This window comes from Cupressus sempervirens, chromosome 1 (genome assembly GCF_028749045.1).
Source record: "Cupressus sempervirens isolate cs-2001-9-10 chromosome 1, ASM2874904v1, whole genome shotgun sequence".
Taxonomy (NCBI): Eukaryota; Viridiplantae; Streptophyta; class Pinopsida; order Cupressales; family Cupressaceae; genus Cupressus; species Cupressus sempervirens.
In genome coordinates, this window is record NC_143118.1 from 535537068 (window position 1) to 535552033 (window position 14966).

The window sequence follows — 14966 nt, forward strand, 5'->3', positions numbered from 1 at the left end:
CCTCCATAACTTGACAACTGGTAGAGAAACTCATGCCTTAGCCATATTATTAGTTCCATTGTTGACCCTTTTAGCAAAAAAGGCTATTATATTTCCCTTCCAATCTCTAGCAATCACCCCAACCCTTGACAGACCCAAATTATCGCTTTTAGAATGATCAAAGATTAATTTACACCACCCAAACTCTAGGAATCTCTATCTAGAAACTTCAAATTTTTAGTGCTTGAATCAAAAGACGTAGCATTACCTCTACATCTTATCCTTATTCTTGGTCTTTCAAAATGAAAACTATTGTACAATTGAGTAAATACAATTGAAAATCTTATATGTGTTTTATGCCTACTCATTACATCCTCAATAGGTGAATTGATCCTTCTTTGGATTCTCTCCAAAAACTCCTTATGATCTTGAAAAAACCTCATATTTTATTTTTCCCATAATTCCCATACAATAATGAAAGGAGTAACTACCCATAGTTTGAAAAGTGTAGATTTCTTGTGAACAACTATGACAATGTTTTAAATATCTCCATAACTAAATTTTGCATAGGACCGACCCATTCAAGATTTTCCCTTATCATTGCACAACACTATTGTAAAAATATGCATTGCACCAATAAATGATCAATATCTTATATATCTTCTTCACATAGAACATACCTACTTAGAGCAAAAATATTATGCTTTTTTCTTCTATCCCTTGTTAGAATCTTCCCATGAGTTGCTAGCCATGCAATGAGCCAAGGTTAGGCAAAAAATCTCTATCCCAACATAATTTAGTAGGCCAATATTTTAAGTCAATCTCAAATGACATCCTAACTTAATTGAATACCATCCACTTTTTTCCATACACCATTTGATAAGTTTATCTTTCTTCCCAAATATTTGTAACTTCTTATTAGTAAAAATATGATACATAATGTCTAACTATCATTCTATCAACCAAAGATTTTCCAAACTCTTCCTTCCCCAATGTCTACCTAAGATAGTATCCTTAGCCTCCAAAGCATTAAACAACCTATCACCCCACCAGTCAAGGGAAATGGTCCTCAAATCAAGAAACTCCCCATTGTCCATAAGTATTGGAGCACCATTCCATGAATCATCCCAAAAGGATGCAAACCTATCATCACCAAATTACCATGAAAGGTGATTATAAATGACTCCCCTATAGTCAAGGATGAAATTCAAAATTGAAGATCTTTTAGAGGGTTTCAAATATTTGTAGAGATTTTGTCATTATTATTTGAGTCCAAATACTTAGCCTTTAAATCTTGACCTAGAGAATAGGAGGGTTAGAATAAACACCCCACACCAATTTGACACCTAAAGCTTTATTCATAAGTTTCCAATCTCTTAAACCAACACCCCCATTCCTTTTTAATTTACAAATTTTATTCCAAAAGACTAGAGGAATTTTATCCTCTTCATAAACCCCATTCCAGAAAAAAAGCATCATCCTCTACTTTATATATCTTAAAGCCTTGATTGGAATTTTGAGACAACTCATAGAAAAGATATGGATCATTAAGATAACATAGCGGGACATTAAAATACAACATGCATATGTTAGCCACCTTCTTTTCCAACCTTCCAACCTTTTAACATAACTATCCACCACGTCTTTCCAAAGATTTTCCTTGCAAACTTCTTCAAATAAAGGAATTCCTAAATTTATCACATACAATTTCCCCAGCTTCATCTCAAGGAACTACAAATTTGTCTTTGGATATTTAGATCTATATTAAAAATAGAAATTTATACTTATTCCAATTGATATGTTGCACTGATGTAACACTCTATCTATCAAATGCAGATTTAGTAACCTTAGCTTCCATGATATTAGCCTCACCCATAAAATAGGTATCATCTACAAACTCTAAATGTTATATAGGATCTATATCTTCAACAATCTTAACACATTTCCAATTCCCACTATTTATTGTGTTAGAGATAGTTCTACTCAAGTACACCTCAACTAAGATAATGAATAAGAACGGGGAGATTGGATCCACTTGTATAATACCTATAGTAGCATCAAAGAAATCTTACAAAATACCATTTACCAAGACAAAAATTCTAGGGGATATCATACAACCATTGACCCGTTTAATCCAATCTTCCCCAAAACCAAGCCTCTCCAGAACCTCAAGTAAAAATTACCTGTTGACATTATCACAATCATTTTTGATATCAAACTTAATCATCACCATTGATGAAGGGTGCTCTCCTTAATACCACAATGTGTAACATAAACAAAGAAATAATACCAATTTGTTAGAACAAAAATATGGGCTTCTTATTATCACCATAAATGTGGAATTGTAGAATTTTGAAATACAATATGCAAACCCACATAGGTTCCTTCCTTACAATAATTTGCAACACAGAGCTACGAATTATCACCCAGAGCTATCCTAGAAAATGTACAAGTATTCCTTATATAGACATTTTTACACTGCCCAAGAATTTTCTAGACATCAAACCCTAACCCTTGAGATTGACTAACTCTAAAATTACATATAGAGTCAGCCCGATATACCTTTGATAATTATTTTGGAAATTTTGGTCAACCCAACTTTGAAAGGGCATAACTTTTGAACCATTGTTTTGTTTGACTAATATAACCACTTTTCAGAATCCCTGGCTTATGATCTACATGGCTTGAGTTGCACAAGCTCTAGTCAATCCAATTTCGAAGCCCATCTAGGGCCTCTAAGGACTTCAATATTGAGCCTAAAGTTTTTATACCAAAAACTGAATGCCACAAATATGCAATAACTCCATGAATACTCATGATATGTCACTGAGCCTCAATTAGCACGCTAATATATCTAAGATTAACTTTCACCTCTGAAATTAGGATATTTCAAGTTCATGTGACTAACTTACTAAGTAGAAAAACCACATAAATGACAACTTTGTATCAAGAGACAACCCTTATTCAAGAAACAAAAAAGAAAGGAAATATTTTTGGGTGATAAGAGTTCTCTTACACCCAGGATGCTTCTACATCAATCATATTGGTCCTTTCCTTTCTTATGGAATGAATAACCTCATTAACAACAATAAAACTTGTATAGATTGATCTATCTAGAGAAAAACCATTCCATTCAACTGAAATAACAAACCTTAATACAAATTTCAATATGTTAGCTATGATCTTAGCTACAACTTTATAGACCGTGTTACATAGAGATATGAGCCTAAAATTATCAAAAGGCCTCTTTTATAACATTTTGGGAATTAAGGATACAAAGGTGTTATTAAAATTGTTGAAGATAAAGCTCCCATCATGAGACTTCTCCACCACCTCCCAGAATACCTCCCTAATAATATCCCAATATTTTTGGAAAGATATTGCCAGGAACCCATTTGGTTCTAAAACTTTATCACCCCAAGATAAAAAGAACATATTTAGTCTCCACCTTATCTATTGGCCCCATTAACATTGTATTTTATTCCTAAGAGATATATTTTGGGGTGATAGATCTATAATGCTCTCATTAGCAACACAGTTTGGAATATCTACAACAAATATATCAACAAAATATTTTACTTGCTCCTTTTTGATTTCTTCTGCATCAGTTAGTGCGTATCCACCATTATCCATTATGGAAAAGATTCTATTTTGAGAATTTCTAACTTTAACTGAGTTATGATATTTTTTGTATTCCTGTCCACTTCTCTAAACCATATCTCCCTAAATTTTTACCTCCAAAATGTTTATTCCCTTGCTAAAACCTCAACATACATTCTCTATAAATCATTCTCTTTCTTGAAGTAATCTTCCCCATCCCATTGCTAATAACCATAGAATTTAAGGCCTCCAAATTAGCTTCCAAATGAAATTTCTCTATAAAGACATTCTTGAGAACTTCCCTATTCCATATCTCAAGTTTTTCTATAAAAAAATTAGATTTCTTCAAAAAAAGGGAAGTTTTATTACCTGATCTTGGTGATGAAAATTTCCAAAATGAAGAAACAAAATTCAAATAATTATCCACCCTTAGCCATATGGTTTCAAATCTAAAAGGATCACTTGCTGGAGTTAAATCCTCTTGTATTTTGAAGCTTATATGATAATGATTAGAGCCTATTAAAGGTAGAATCTCAACATAAACCAACCTATTCATTCTTCTCCAGTATCCATCTAGTAAAAAGTTATCAAAATTTTCATCTATATTGAGAAAGCCACTCATCTGAATTGTCCATGTAAAGTCCCCATCTTTGAGTTCACCATTCACGAACCCATTGGAATCAACAAGATTTGTGAATTCTTTATAGAATGAAAATATCCTCTTAGAAGGACCAAATCTTCGAGATAACCCTTTAAAATGGTTGCAAGTTCCTCCCAAACTTTTTTCTTTAAAGTTAGACTATTCAGACCATAAATATTAAAGACAAAAAAATTAGCCATAAGTTGTTTTGATCACATCTCTACAAATTTCCAATAATGATCTTGGTTAACCAAATACACCTCCATTTTATTGACATTCCAAAGGACACCAAGGCCCCCTAAAGCACCATCCATACTAGCAAAAAATCTATCCCATTTTACAAAACATCTCTTAAACCAATTTCCATCCTCGTCCTTGATTTTGGTTTCTTGTAAGAGAATAATATCCATCTTCACCTGATCAAGTCACCTTTTTATCATGTAAATATTTTCAAGGGCATTACATTACTTGAAATTCCACTAAATAAACCTCATTGCTACCACAAAAGGCATGCAATTTTCCCAATCTCAATAATTTGGCTTGGTTAATAGTGTTCCTAGCTATTTCCAATTTCATTCTTGTGATCTTTCCTACACACTTCATTTTTTATCCAATAATAGGTTTGGATATTATAGAAAGATTTTGTCCAATATCCCTTTTCTATAGAATATCTAGTTGACCATAAAAACCTAAATCATCATTCATTCCATGTTCCTCTTGTGATTCAAATTTTGACTTTGTTCTAACAACATTGCACCCATTATCTCTAACAAAATCAAAGGAATCCTCTAGATTCCATATGGGAGAGATTTTGATATATACTATAAAAATAGTCTCGCTACCTTGTAAATGAAGTTCACAACTAGAATAATATCACCGTAAACCCCTACACATCAGCATAAAAATCATTAATAGGCTTGACCCCTCTATCACCCCCATCAAGAGAGAATTCACCATCAACCTTCTCATCCTCCTTCTCAAAGGTATTTAGAACCACCATCTCATATGTAGAAGCCTTAGTCCTATCACCAATATATGATTGGAGAGAAGCACCCAAATCATTTAGGATTAACAATACTTTTGACTCCTTGCCTCCTCTAATAGTAGTACATGCTTGTCAATGTAAGCCATCATTAATATCATCTAGATAAAAAGAAAAGGGAGTTTCCTTTACTACTTGAACATATGTGCAATAGTGTCACCACTTGAGGCTCCCCTTATTCTTTCTTGAACAAAGAAGTAGTTTATCAAGGCCATTCTCTCCTCATCCCAACTCTGAACCTCATCATCATTGTCCACAGAAAAAAATTGCATAATCAATTCCTCATATTAGAGTGGCTCAAGTCAAAGTATTTTTCTTCAAAAAACTTTGTGTTGTGCACAATCATATCTAACAACATATTAACTTCCATGCCCTACCTTTGTCATTGCCAATAATAGTTTTCAAAGGAGGGTCACAAGTCTCATCTTTCTCCACTATCAATAGTTGTTTCCACTAGCATGATGTATTCATGTAGCTAAGAATATTCTTGTCCTTAACCAAGACCTATGAGTTGATTGAGAAGTCCTTTCAATCAACATACTCTTCCATTCAAATGTAGGAACCCAAGCTATCACCAATCTTCTTTAAGGTTTCCCCATTGAGCTATATTCAAAGGGCAGATGTAGAAGCCAAACCCATAATAATAACTCCTTCACCTTCTCATTGAGTGGGTAAAATTTAGACATTTAATCCATAACCTAGATCCCTTTACCATTAATCAAATAGCCCCCGCTCCAAGAATCCATTATTTATTCTGTCTAGAGGTGCATGTAACTAGAAAAAAAAAAAACAAAACCATTTTTCATCATTTTGAAACACAACCACTACCCCAATGTTGTGCACACTAGCTTTTCACTAGGCTTATGGATGATTGAATGCCCATCTATTTCATTAAGAAATCTCTATCCCTTAAAAATGAAACAAAGTCCACCCGTTTCTTATTGTTAATCAAAAGAGATGAAGCCCTCACATGCATTATATTAAATTTCTCCCCTATTGAGGGGATTTTACACCTCCTAACTCAATTTTGGCCCACCATAACTTCCATTTAATCATCTGAAAGATAAAATTATACCTAATAGGAAATAATCCCCCTTGGGTAGAGGAAATTTTTTGTTGTTTTTCCCAAACCCTTCCATCCTTGATTATAGAGCCTACATCAACAATAAATCAATTAAGCATATGAGATTGTTGTCATTTAGGGTTTGTCTAAAAAATAGGTTAATTCCTCCTATTGAAAGGTCATCTCCTGAAATACTACCCATTTCTAGCAGAAACCCATGAATGCCTTACATCCTCTCCACTCCATTGTTGAGGATCATCATTGTAACATTGAACATTCTCGATTGTTATCAAGAAATGAAGACCTCCTTGAATCGATCGTTGAAGCCCATCAACAGACAATAATTGAGGATCTATTAGATTACATTTAGTGAGGTATTTACTTCATAATAACTTTAGTGAGAATATAATTTTTCCAAGTCTCAAGTATTTTTGCATGAGGCAACCCTTGACTCTTTGAATTATAACTTATGAATTTGTAGTATTTTTGAGCCCTAGTCCTCAATACTTCTAGTTTTGTTTATTGTGTCTTGAATTCCCCATCACATCTTAATATCAATAGTAGTACATGCTTTTGGTACCATATATTTTTCAAATGTAGAATCTTTCGTACTAGTTATCATTGCATAAATTTATCTAACAATAAATTACTTTATGTTTGGGACCTATTCTTATTTTTGAAGGATATAGAAGAGATAACACACACACATTCTAGTATCATCATCTATATTTTATACAAACAACTTTCAAGAAACCAATTTCAACACTTGTGTTCAAGTGTGGAGATAATAAGACAAAATCCTATTGATTTTGGATTTTACTAGATATACGAGCTTCATCAATTGCAAATCCAAACACATTCTATTGGTCTATTTTACTAATATTGTTGATACAAATATAAAAGCTAATTATCGATTATGTAAAACTATTTGAATGTACTAAAATTATTATTAAAATAAAGAGTTTGGAAACTATAGATATTATTCTCTATTTATTTGTAATAGGAGATCAATGCTTTTATTTTCCACTTTTATTCTTTAAAGTGTAATGTTAATGCTTTCATTTATAAATGTAGTGAATTTAACTTGAGTTATTTAAGATCTAATTTGAATATTATAATTTATATAATTGTAAAAGGTCAGATTTTGATAAACATTACAATCATTTAGATCTTAAAATTTATTACTATAGAGGCTTTCATTCTAACCTATCTTGATCAAACCTACAAAATCATGATTTTAAAATAAACAATACTTTAAACAAATTTATATATTCAAAATTGATTAAAGTTAATAAGACTACAATCTAAACACCTCATTTTGAAAAAAAAATGAACACACCATCTTAAAATATAAAAAATTGACAATTTAATATTATGCCCCATAACTATGACCAGTAAACAACACTTTTCTCTTGGAAGGGGTTGACGCCATCTTAAAATATAAAAAATTGACAATTTAATATTATGCCCCATAACTATGACCAGTAAACAACACTTTTCTCTTGGAAGGGGTTGATGGAAGGAAAATATGACATCTCCAAGGGGAGGGAAGGTCAATAAATATCAATGTAATTCTTAATGAGAATTATCAGACCATTGATCTATTATTAGATTTTAAAGCTTTAACAATATAATCACTACCTAGAGAAGGGAGAAAAGATAGATAGGGCGACCTAGAAAGGGTGATGAAAAAACTTGAAGTGGACATGGTTGCAAAGTAGAATATAAATAGTCCTAGCTACATATATCATATGCCTTCCATGGTCCACCTCACTTCAACTTCTTCGGCTTTGCGGCAGGGCCCCTTGGAATCTTGTTCAGCACTTTTTTATCAAAAGATTTGTATAGTCTTTTCATTTCCACTGTGGCAGAGTTCACGCACTTATCCACTTTATCTTCATGGTTTTCATAAAGATAGGGTACCGTCTGAAGCACAACAAGCACTGAACAAAACACATACAGCAAGCCAATTGTCATATAAATGGAAAAATGAATAAAAAAGAAGAAGATACAGGAGAGTATATTCTTATTGTCATAAGAAGGCAACAGTATTGAAATCCCTTACTCGTATATAGGAGAGTAAGAAAATTGCACCAACTGCCAACGACAGAGATAATCCAGAGAGACGCAATAGCCTGCACTCATTTCATGATGTTATCAAATGAATTACAATGAAATAAAGATCATCATGATGAGACATTTATTCTCAAGTAGAAAAATTACCACAACAAATTTCTTCAAGTCTTTTCCTGATGCAACGTCATGCAAGAATGCAGACAAACGATTTGCTTCCACTCTCACAGCAGATGCCACGTTTAGAAACAGTTCTTCAGAAAATTTAATCTCTGGAATTCGTGGAGGAGGTCTATACAAATGTTCAATATCATAGAAGTTTAATCATATCTTAAATATATCTATATAAAAACATATTAAAAGATATCAATTCTTTTTTTTTTATGGGTAAACGGTCGAAGTCTTGTGATATATAGTAATGAATTAAGCTTTACAAGAATCTTCATTCAAACAGATAGTGGTAAGAAAGAAACGGAAAAGAAAAATAAAATATATCAATTCTTAAATCTATAATGAAATTGAACGATTTTAAATGAATCCCAAGAAATTCTCAATCTATACAGCATAGTCAAAAATACATTCTTAATATTGCATAAACATTTTACATTATGAAAAATAACATCTGAATTAGTGTTTCTATTAATTTGATGGATGAATACTCTGAAGCTTTCTACTTTCAATCAAAATGACTTCAATACAACTACTTGTTCCAATTCTTTGTTGTCATTATAAAAACCTCTAAAATGAAAGTCTAAAATCCATGAAAAGTTGCTAGATCTGTGGTATATAGATACTTACAATTTGAGTAAAGTTGCTCCGTTAGACCAGACAAACATGGTGACGATGGCTAGAATGGAAAGATGAGAGATTAAAGTAAGAAGATGATATTCCATGTATTCAAAGAGCATCCATGTCAACGTAGTCACGCCTAGACTTATGGCCGATGCTTTCTTGTTTCTCCAAAGCAGCATATCAGCCACTGCACACCACAACCCACAATGAACAGCCTCATCTATTAATCATATCAGGTTTTGTTGTTTTTGGATTAGATCTAAGAAACTTTTTTTATCATTTGTAGATCACAGAATATGATAGTAAGTATGGGTACACAAATTCTCATAAAATTAGACAAGAGTCTACAATACATCCCTAAACTGTGAGCCTCTTATTGAGAAAATCTTAGATTCAAATCTACTTGAAATTAACACATTATTATAAGTATTCTAACAATAATAATAAAATGAATAATAAATAATCTAAACTTCAAACAACAACATTTGAATGTGCATATAATAATAGAAAATGCATACATTGACCTCCGCCCAAAAGTTTGTGCATGGATTTTTCTCTTCCAAAAAGACCATGAAATTGAGCTGAAGCAGAGAACATAGGATCGTCAGAATCAGAAGAGGAGGAAGAGGAAGAGGAGGACATTTTGCTTGTTCTTCTTGCGAACACCAGTGCACACAATTGCAGATCTTACTTCTCACCCACTGATTTTTATAGCTGTTTAGAAAATAGAAGAGCACAAGATACTAAGGTCAGGAGAAATATCTGTGAATCAGTATTTCATAGAAGAGGAATTGCTTGGAAACCAAGTTAAGAGTTGTTCACACAAGATACAAATGAAATGGTGTCATATTTACTTGTGAGACATCTTTAGCTTTGCCGAGATGTTATTCTGAAAAGAACCGACCTGGGGTTGCATTTTCTGTAGGTTTCAGGGATTCCAATTTGCCCCACTTGGGTTTGTATAACTTTCTTTAAAGTTGACACTTTATTTACATCTCTGTATTATTCCATTCTGACCTTCCTTAACCGCCATTCCCACCACCTCTTTACTTTATGTTCTTTGACCTTCCACTTAAAGACTCTTACATTCTGTTATTCACTGCTAGGCTAGGTGGCTGTCAGACAAATTGTTGTCACACATATCTTGTGTTTAATGGTATTTCTTTTAGATGGTTTATCTGCGATTTTATTGAAAAGATGAGTGTGATTTTGAATGAGTTACTTAAAAAGTTTAAAACTATTAAATGTGTTCTTCAGAGAAACACTTCCTTTATTGTAAGTTTGATTCTTTTAAATAGTCTACCTGAAATTATGTATAACTGAATTTTACTGAAGGAGTGTCTTTCAAATGAATCTACTAAAAACATAACCTATTCATCACAAATTCCTTTCTATTGAGAAGATATTTATCCGAGCAGTAGTTCATATGGTCTAGCTCCAATTTACAAAAGCTTTTGGGAGGAGAGTAATTTATTTTTAAGGGATAATTGGATAACACCAATTTCCAAAACAAACTCTTCTTCTTTGATGAAACCTTTCTCAAAATAAGATTAACTTTTCATGTTTTTCAAGATATATCTAATTGAAAGTTTATATTAAGATATATTTATTGTTAATTAATCTTTTAATTAATTTTTCAATTCTATTTTTTCTTAATTTCTAAATAGTCTAATTATATTTTATAATATAAAAATACATATTAATAAGATAAAATAAAGTATATCGAGAGGAGCTCTTCCTACATAATTTCTAAATGCCATACAAGAGACATCTCCCCCACTTTCTTCTCCTCCAAAATGGATTTGGGAAGCACCACAATTGAAGAAGTGTCTATAGACAAGGGATGCTCCAATTGATAAGAAATGCAGACCAAGGCTACCCCTGTTGGTAGCCAGGAAATTGGTGGTATTGTGGGTAAGTCCAATTTCTAGATTGTTCATCTCATGTGTGCTACCGAACAACTGAAGGAAAAAATTGTAGGTCTGAACAATAGGTTAATTGATGTTAGCAAGTCTTCTTTGAAAGTGTTGCAAGCTTTTGCCTCCACCCTTGGTGTATTGCAAGAGAAGGATCTCGGTGAGAAGATGATGGATAAAGCTCATAATAAAGACAAGTTTATATTCCTCAACGGGAAATGGGCTAACATTCTCTTGTCCAAGAGGCTAGGGAGGGATAATTGATGTTGTTTATGGGTGTCTCTTTTTCTATTAGATTTTCTAGTTAGGGGGGTTGAAGTTATGGTTTCTCTAGTACCTCGGTTACTAAGTTTAACTTGTGTTGGTTATGTCCTCTGTGGAATTTTTAACTATTAAGTTTAAGACTTGTTATATTAGTTTTAGATTATTCTATGACTAGTTATATGACTCTACCTGGTGGTTTACTACTTTTTGGAAAATTATTTTTGATAAATGTAGATTTTGGATGTTGTATATCTAGACTACTTCTTAGTTTTGCTAGTTGTGATTAATATGTTGTTAATTGACTTCTAGTTTGCTATGACTTTGTACTTCATGCCAAAACCCATTTATATTTATGAACATTTGATATTAAAAGTATATTAGCAAGAATAATAATCTAATCCAATACACATACTATCTAATAGTTTAAGGAGTCACAACTACATTCATCGATAATATTTATACATAGTTTAATATGTTAAATTATCATATTTACAAAATAGGTTGAACTAATATGATTTATAAATAAATTACTTTAAACTCTTGTCATAGCGAGGAAGATATTTTGAGCCTACACATCAAAGAAATTTGATCTTCTTTACAATCAACTTAAATTATACAATTAAGTATAGAATATATGTTTATCGACTATTTTGTTATACTTATTCTATTTTCATACATAAACAATCCACAAAGGTTAGACATGATAAATATTCTCTTTCAAATTTATATCACATACTATAGGTAGCAATTTAAATGTAAAAGAAAACCCAAGAGGAAAGCAATTAAGAATATATAACTCTATACATGCAAGGCCATATGTAACACCTTAAATGACCATTTCTTATAAGTTCATACTATATTGATACCCATTCTTCAATATAACATCTTAATTAACTCATTTACTTGCTCAAGGTAGAAACACATGCATCCATGCTACATGATTTGTTAATAACTCAACACAAATACCTTACTCCACATAGAGTCAATATACTAATCAATAGAATATATAAACACATAATATAATTGTAGGTGTTGATTGGTAATTCCTCAACACCCTCAAAATCCAAACACGGTATAACTAACTTTCACAAGTGAGAATTACAAGAATGACTTGCTTCAACAATGTAATATTGATTTATCAAATAGGATCAAATATTACAATGCGATGGGTTTTCTTATAAATGCAAAGTGGGAGGTAGGATTAGACACATGATGTTGACATGTGTATTGAATCTATACAATAAGACTACTACCTTGGAAAATTATTAAATGATACAAGAAAGTATAATTGAAAAAATATCGTAACAAACATAGTTAAGTATTCTATTAAAAAACCAAGAAGATGTTAATCGCTAGGGTTGTAGTTGGACCAAAAGCTCGACATTTCAATGTATGATATAACCACTAGACTTATAAAAAACACAAGAGGATGAATCCATCGAGGGATGTTGGCTCACTATTAATGATCCCCCTCTCAATGTTACTCACTGCGACCTCCAAGGATTTGAACCTGTGACCAAGATACAACTTCTTAAGAACCTCTAGGGTTGTCGTTGGACCAAAAAATTGACCTAGCAATTCCTGATACAACCTATAGGACTCATGTGACCATCAAACCATGTCATAAATCTAGAAAGGGACGTTGGCCCACTACCAAAAATACCTAAGTAAAATTAATTCATATGAAGAATTATCCTAAATTATACACTAATACATTTGTGATTAATTTCTGATGGCAATTTTTGATGGAGGACACACAATATGCAAATTTGGGTTTATTTTTGAAAACCTTCCCGATGGCATCAAAATTATGATGCCATCTTGATAGAATTTTGATGGTGTTAGGAATATATTAAAAAAAGGAAAAAGAGAATCCCCAATTCATTTTTTGTTTAGCACAATAGCCAAGAGCTCTCACAAACTCTACAATTAGTTTAAGGAACTCTTTTTTAGAGCTACCCTCTTATGAGATTAATTTTGTATGTCTACCCACCATAAAGAGATAGACTTGTGGATTCTAATCTCATGGGTTAGGTTGGGGAGATCCAAATAACATAGTATGATTAGCACATTTTTCCTTATTTTTCATTTTTTTACCTTGGGTGTTTTCCTTTTGATGGACACGAATCAATTCTAGTTGTGGGTAATCGATATTCCAGTTGCAGATCACTGACTAAACCAATATTCATTCAAAAAAAGGATAAAATATTTCTTGTAGAGGGCAGTGAGGAAAGATGAGGGAAATAATGTTGTTGAGTTGAAATTACATATTGATTCTAATGTTTTCTTCTCTAAATTATCAATGTTTAATAATTTCCTCCTTCAATGACCCATTGAAAAAAACCCTTATGTTGTTTTTCTTTTGAGCATAGACTATGATGTCCATAGAGGAAGAATCAATTTGTGTCATAGTTGATCAATCAATTGCAATGGATATCCAAGTAGGAAGATATGCAATTTCAAGTGATTATAAATCTCATGTCATTGAGGTAACAATAGCACTCACATTTTTAGGTAGACACTTTGGTTTGATGTACATTGCTATGAGCCATACCATTTTCTTCATTGTGTTATTGATCATAGGCATGGTTATTTCATTGTTATTTTCTATCACTATATCATAAATATCTACAAAGATGGGGTACTTGATTCACATGAGTCTGTGGGCATAAGATTTTCCATCATTTTGATATTTCATGGTGCAACATATATGGTGGTACTCCCAAAATATAAATGAATTATTATATGTTTTGGTAGTGTGGTCATCATTGTTTCAATAACAAAAGAAAAAGATAAAATGTCTTATTGAAATGCAAGAAGAATTATAATTTTCCCCTTAACTTCAAAAAATAATTAGAGAGTAATAAAAGCTAGAACCATAAATAAAATGCTCTACCACCACCTTCGGTAATTGTTTACAAATTTTTGAAGATATTTACAATCTTCTTGTCCAGGATCACATATTTTTTTATTTTTCAATAACAACCATCACTGATATATCTATCATCACAAAAGCATAGAGCATAAAATTGTTAAAAGATGATATTCTTTTTGCCTCAGAAAAAAATCCAATAGTTGTATAAAGAAAATGAATAAAAAATACAGGCATTAATGATTGGTCCATCCATAGTGCTAAAGAAGCATGTTGGGTTCCCTCAAACTGCTAAAGAAAGCTCTACGAGTTGTTGAATAATGTGTCCTATGATAAATTTGCTTGAAAAAAAGTAGCAAGGGAGGAATTAGGGCTTGTGAAGACTACTTTGGCAGTGGCTCTATAATTGTGTCAATGTCCTTCCCACTTGAACCCAAATGGTAAATGTATCTAGGGCTGATAAAGAATAGGAAAGTTTGTCTCTAAACCTAAATGGTAAATTACATTTGAAGGTAATAAACATGCTTTGAAAGTTAAATTACAAAATTAGATATGCTTATTTCAAGATGCTAAATGTTTGAGAGTTTTTTTTTTTTTTTTTGGGGGGGGGGGGGGGGGGGGGGTTTGAATCAGTTATCCTCAAGTCAAGATGTACAAATTGAACTTTTGAATGCTTCAAACAAATTAGATCTATTCTTTAAATAGCTCAGTCTCTATAGCAACTT

The 14966-nt window shown here is 32.2% G+C and overlaps 1 protein-coding gene across 1 annotated transcript; it reads right to left on the minus strand.

The window, feature by feature from the left end:
* Positions 1-7757: 7757 nt before the first annotated feature.
* LOC149578574 (reticulon-like protein B5) lies at positions 7758-10030 on the minus strand. The gene is made up of 5 exons (XM_089829945.1): positions 9708-10030; positions 9196-9376; positions 8548-8689; positions 8390-8459; positions 7758-8267 (listed from the first exon to the last, which is right to left on the minus strand). Exons 1-5 carry the CDS (start codon positions 9829-9831, stop codon positions 8095-8097), a joined length of 690 nt encoding a protein of 229 aa, XP_089686071.1. The 5' UTR covers positions 9832-10030; the 3' UTR covers positions 7758-8094.
* Between the last annotated feature and the right edge of the window lie 4936 nt (positions 10031-14966).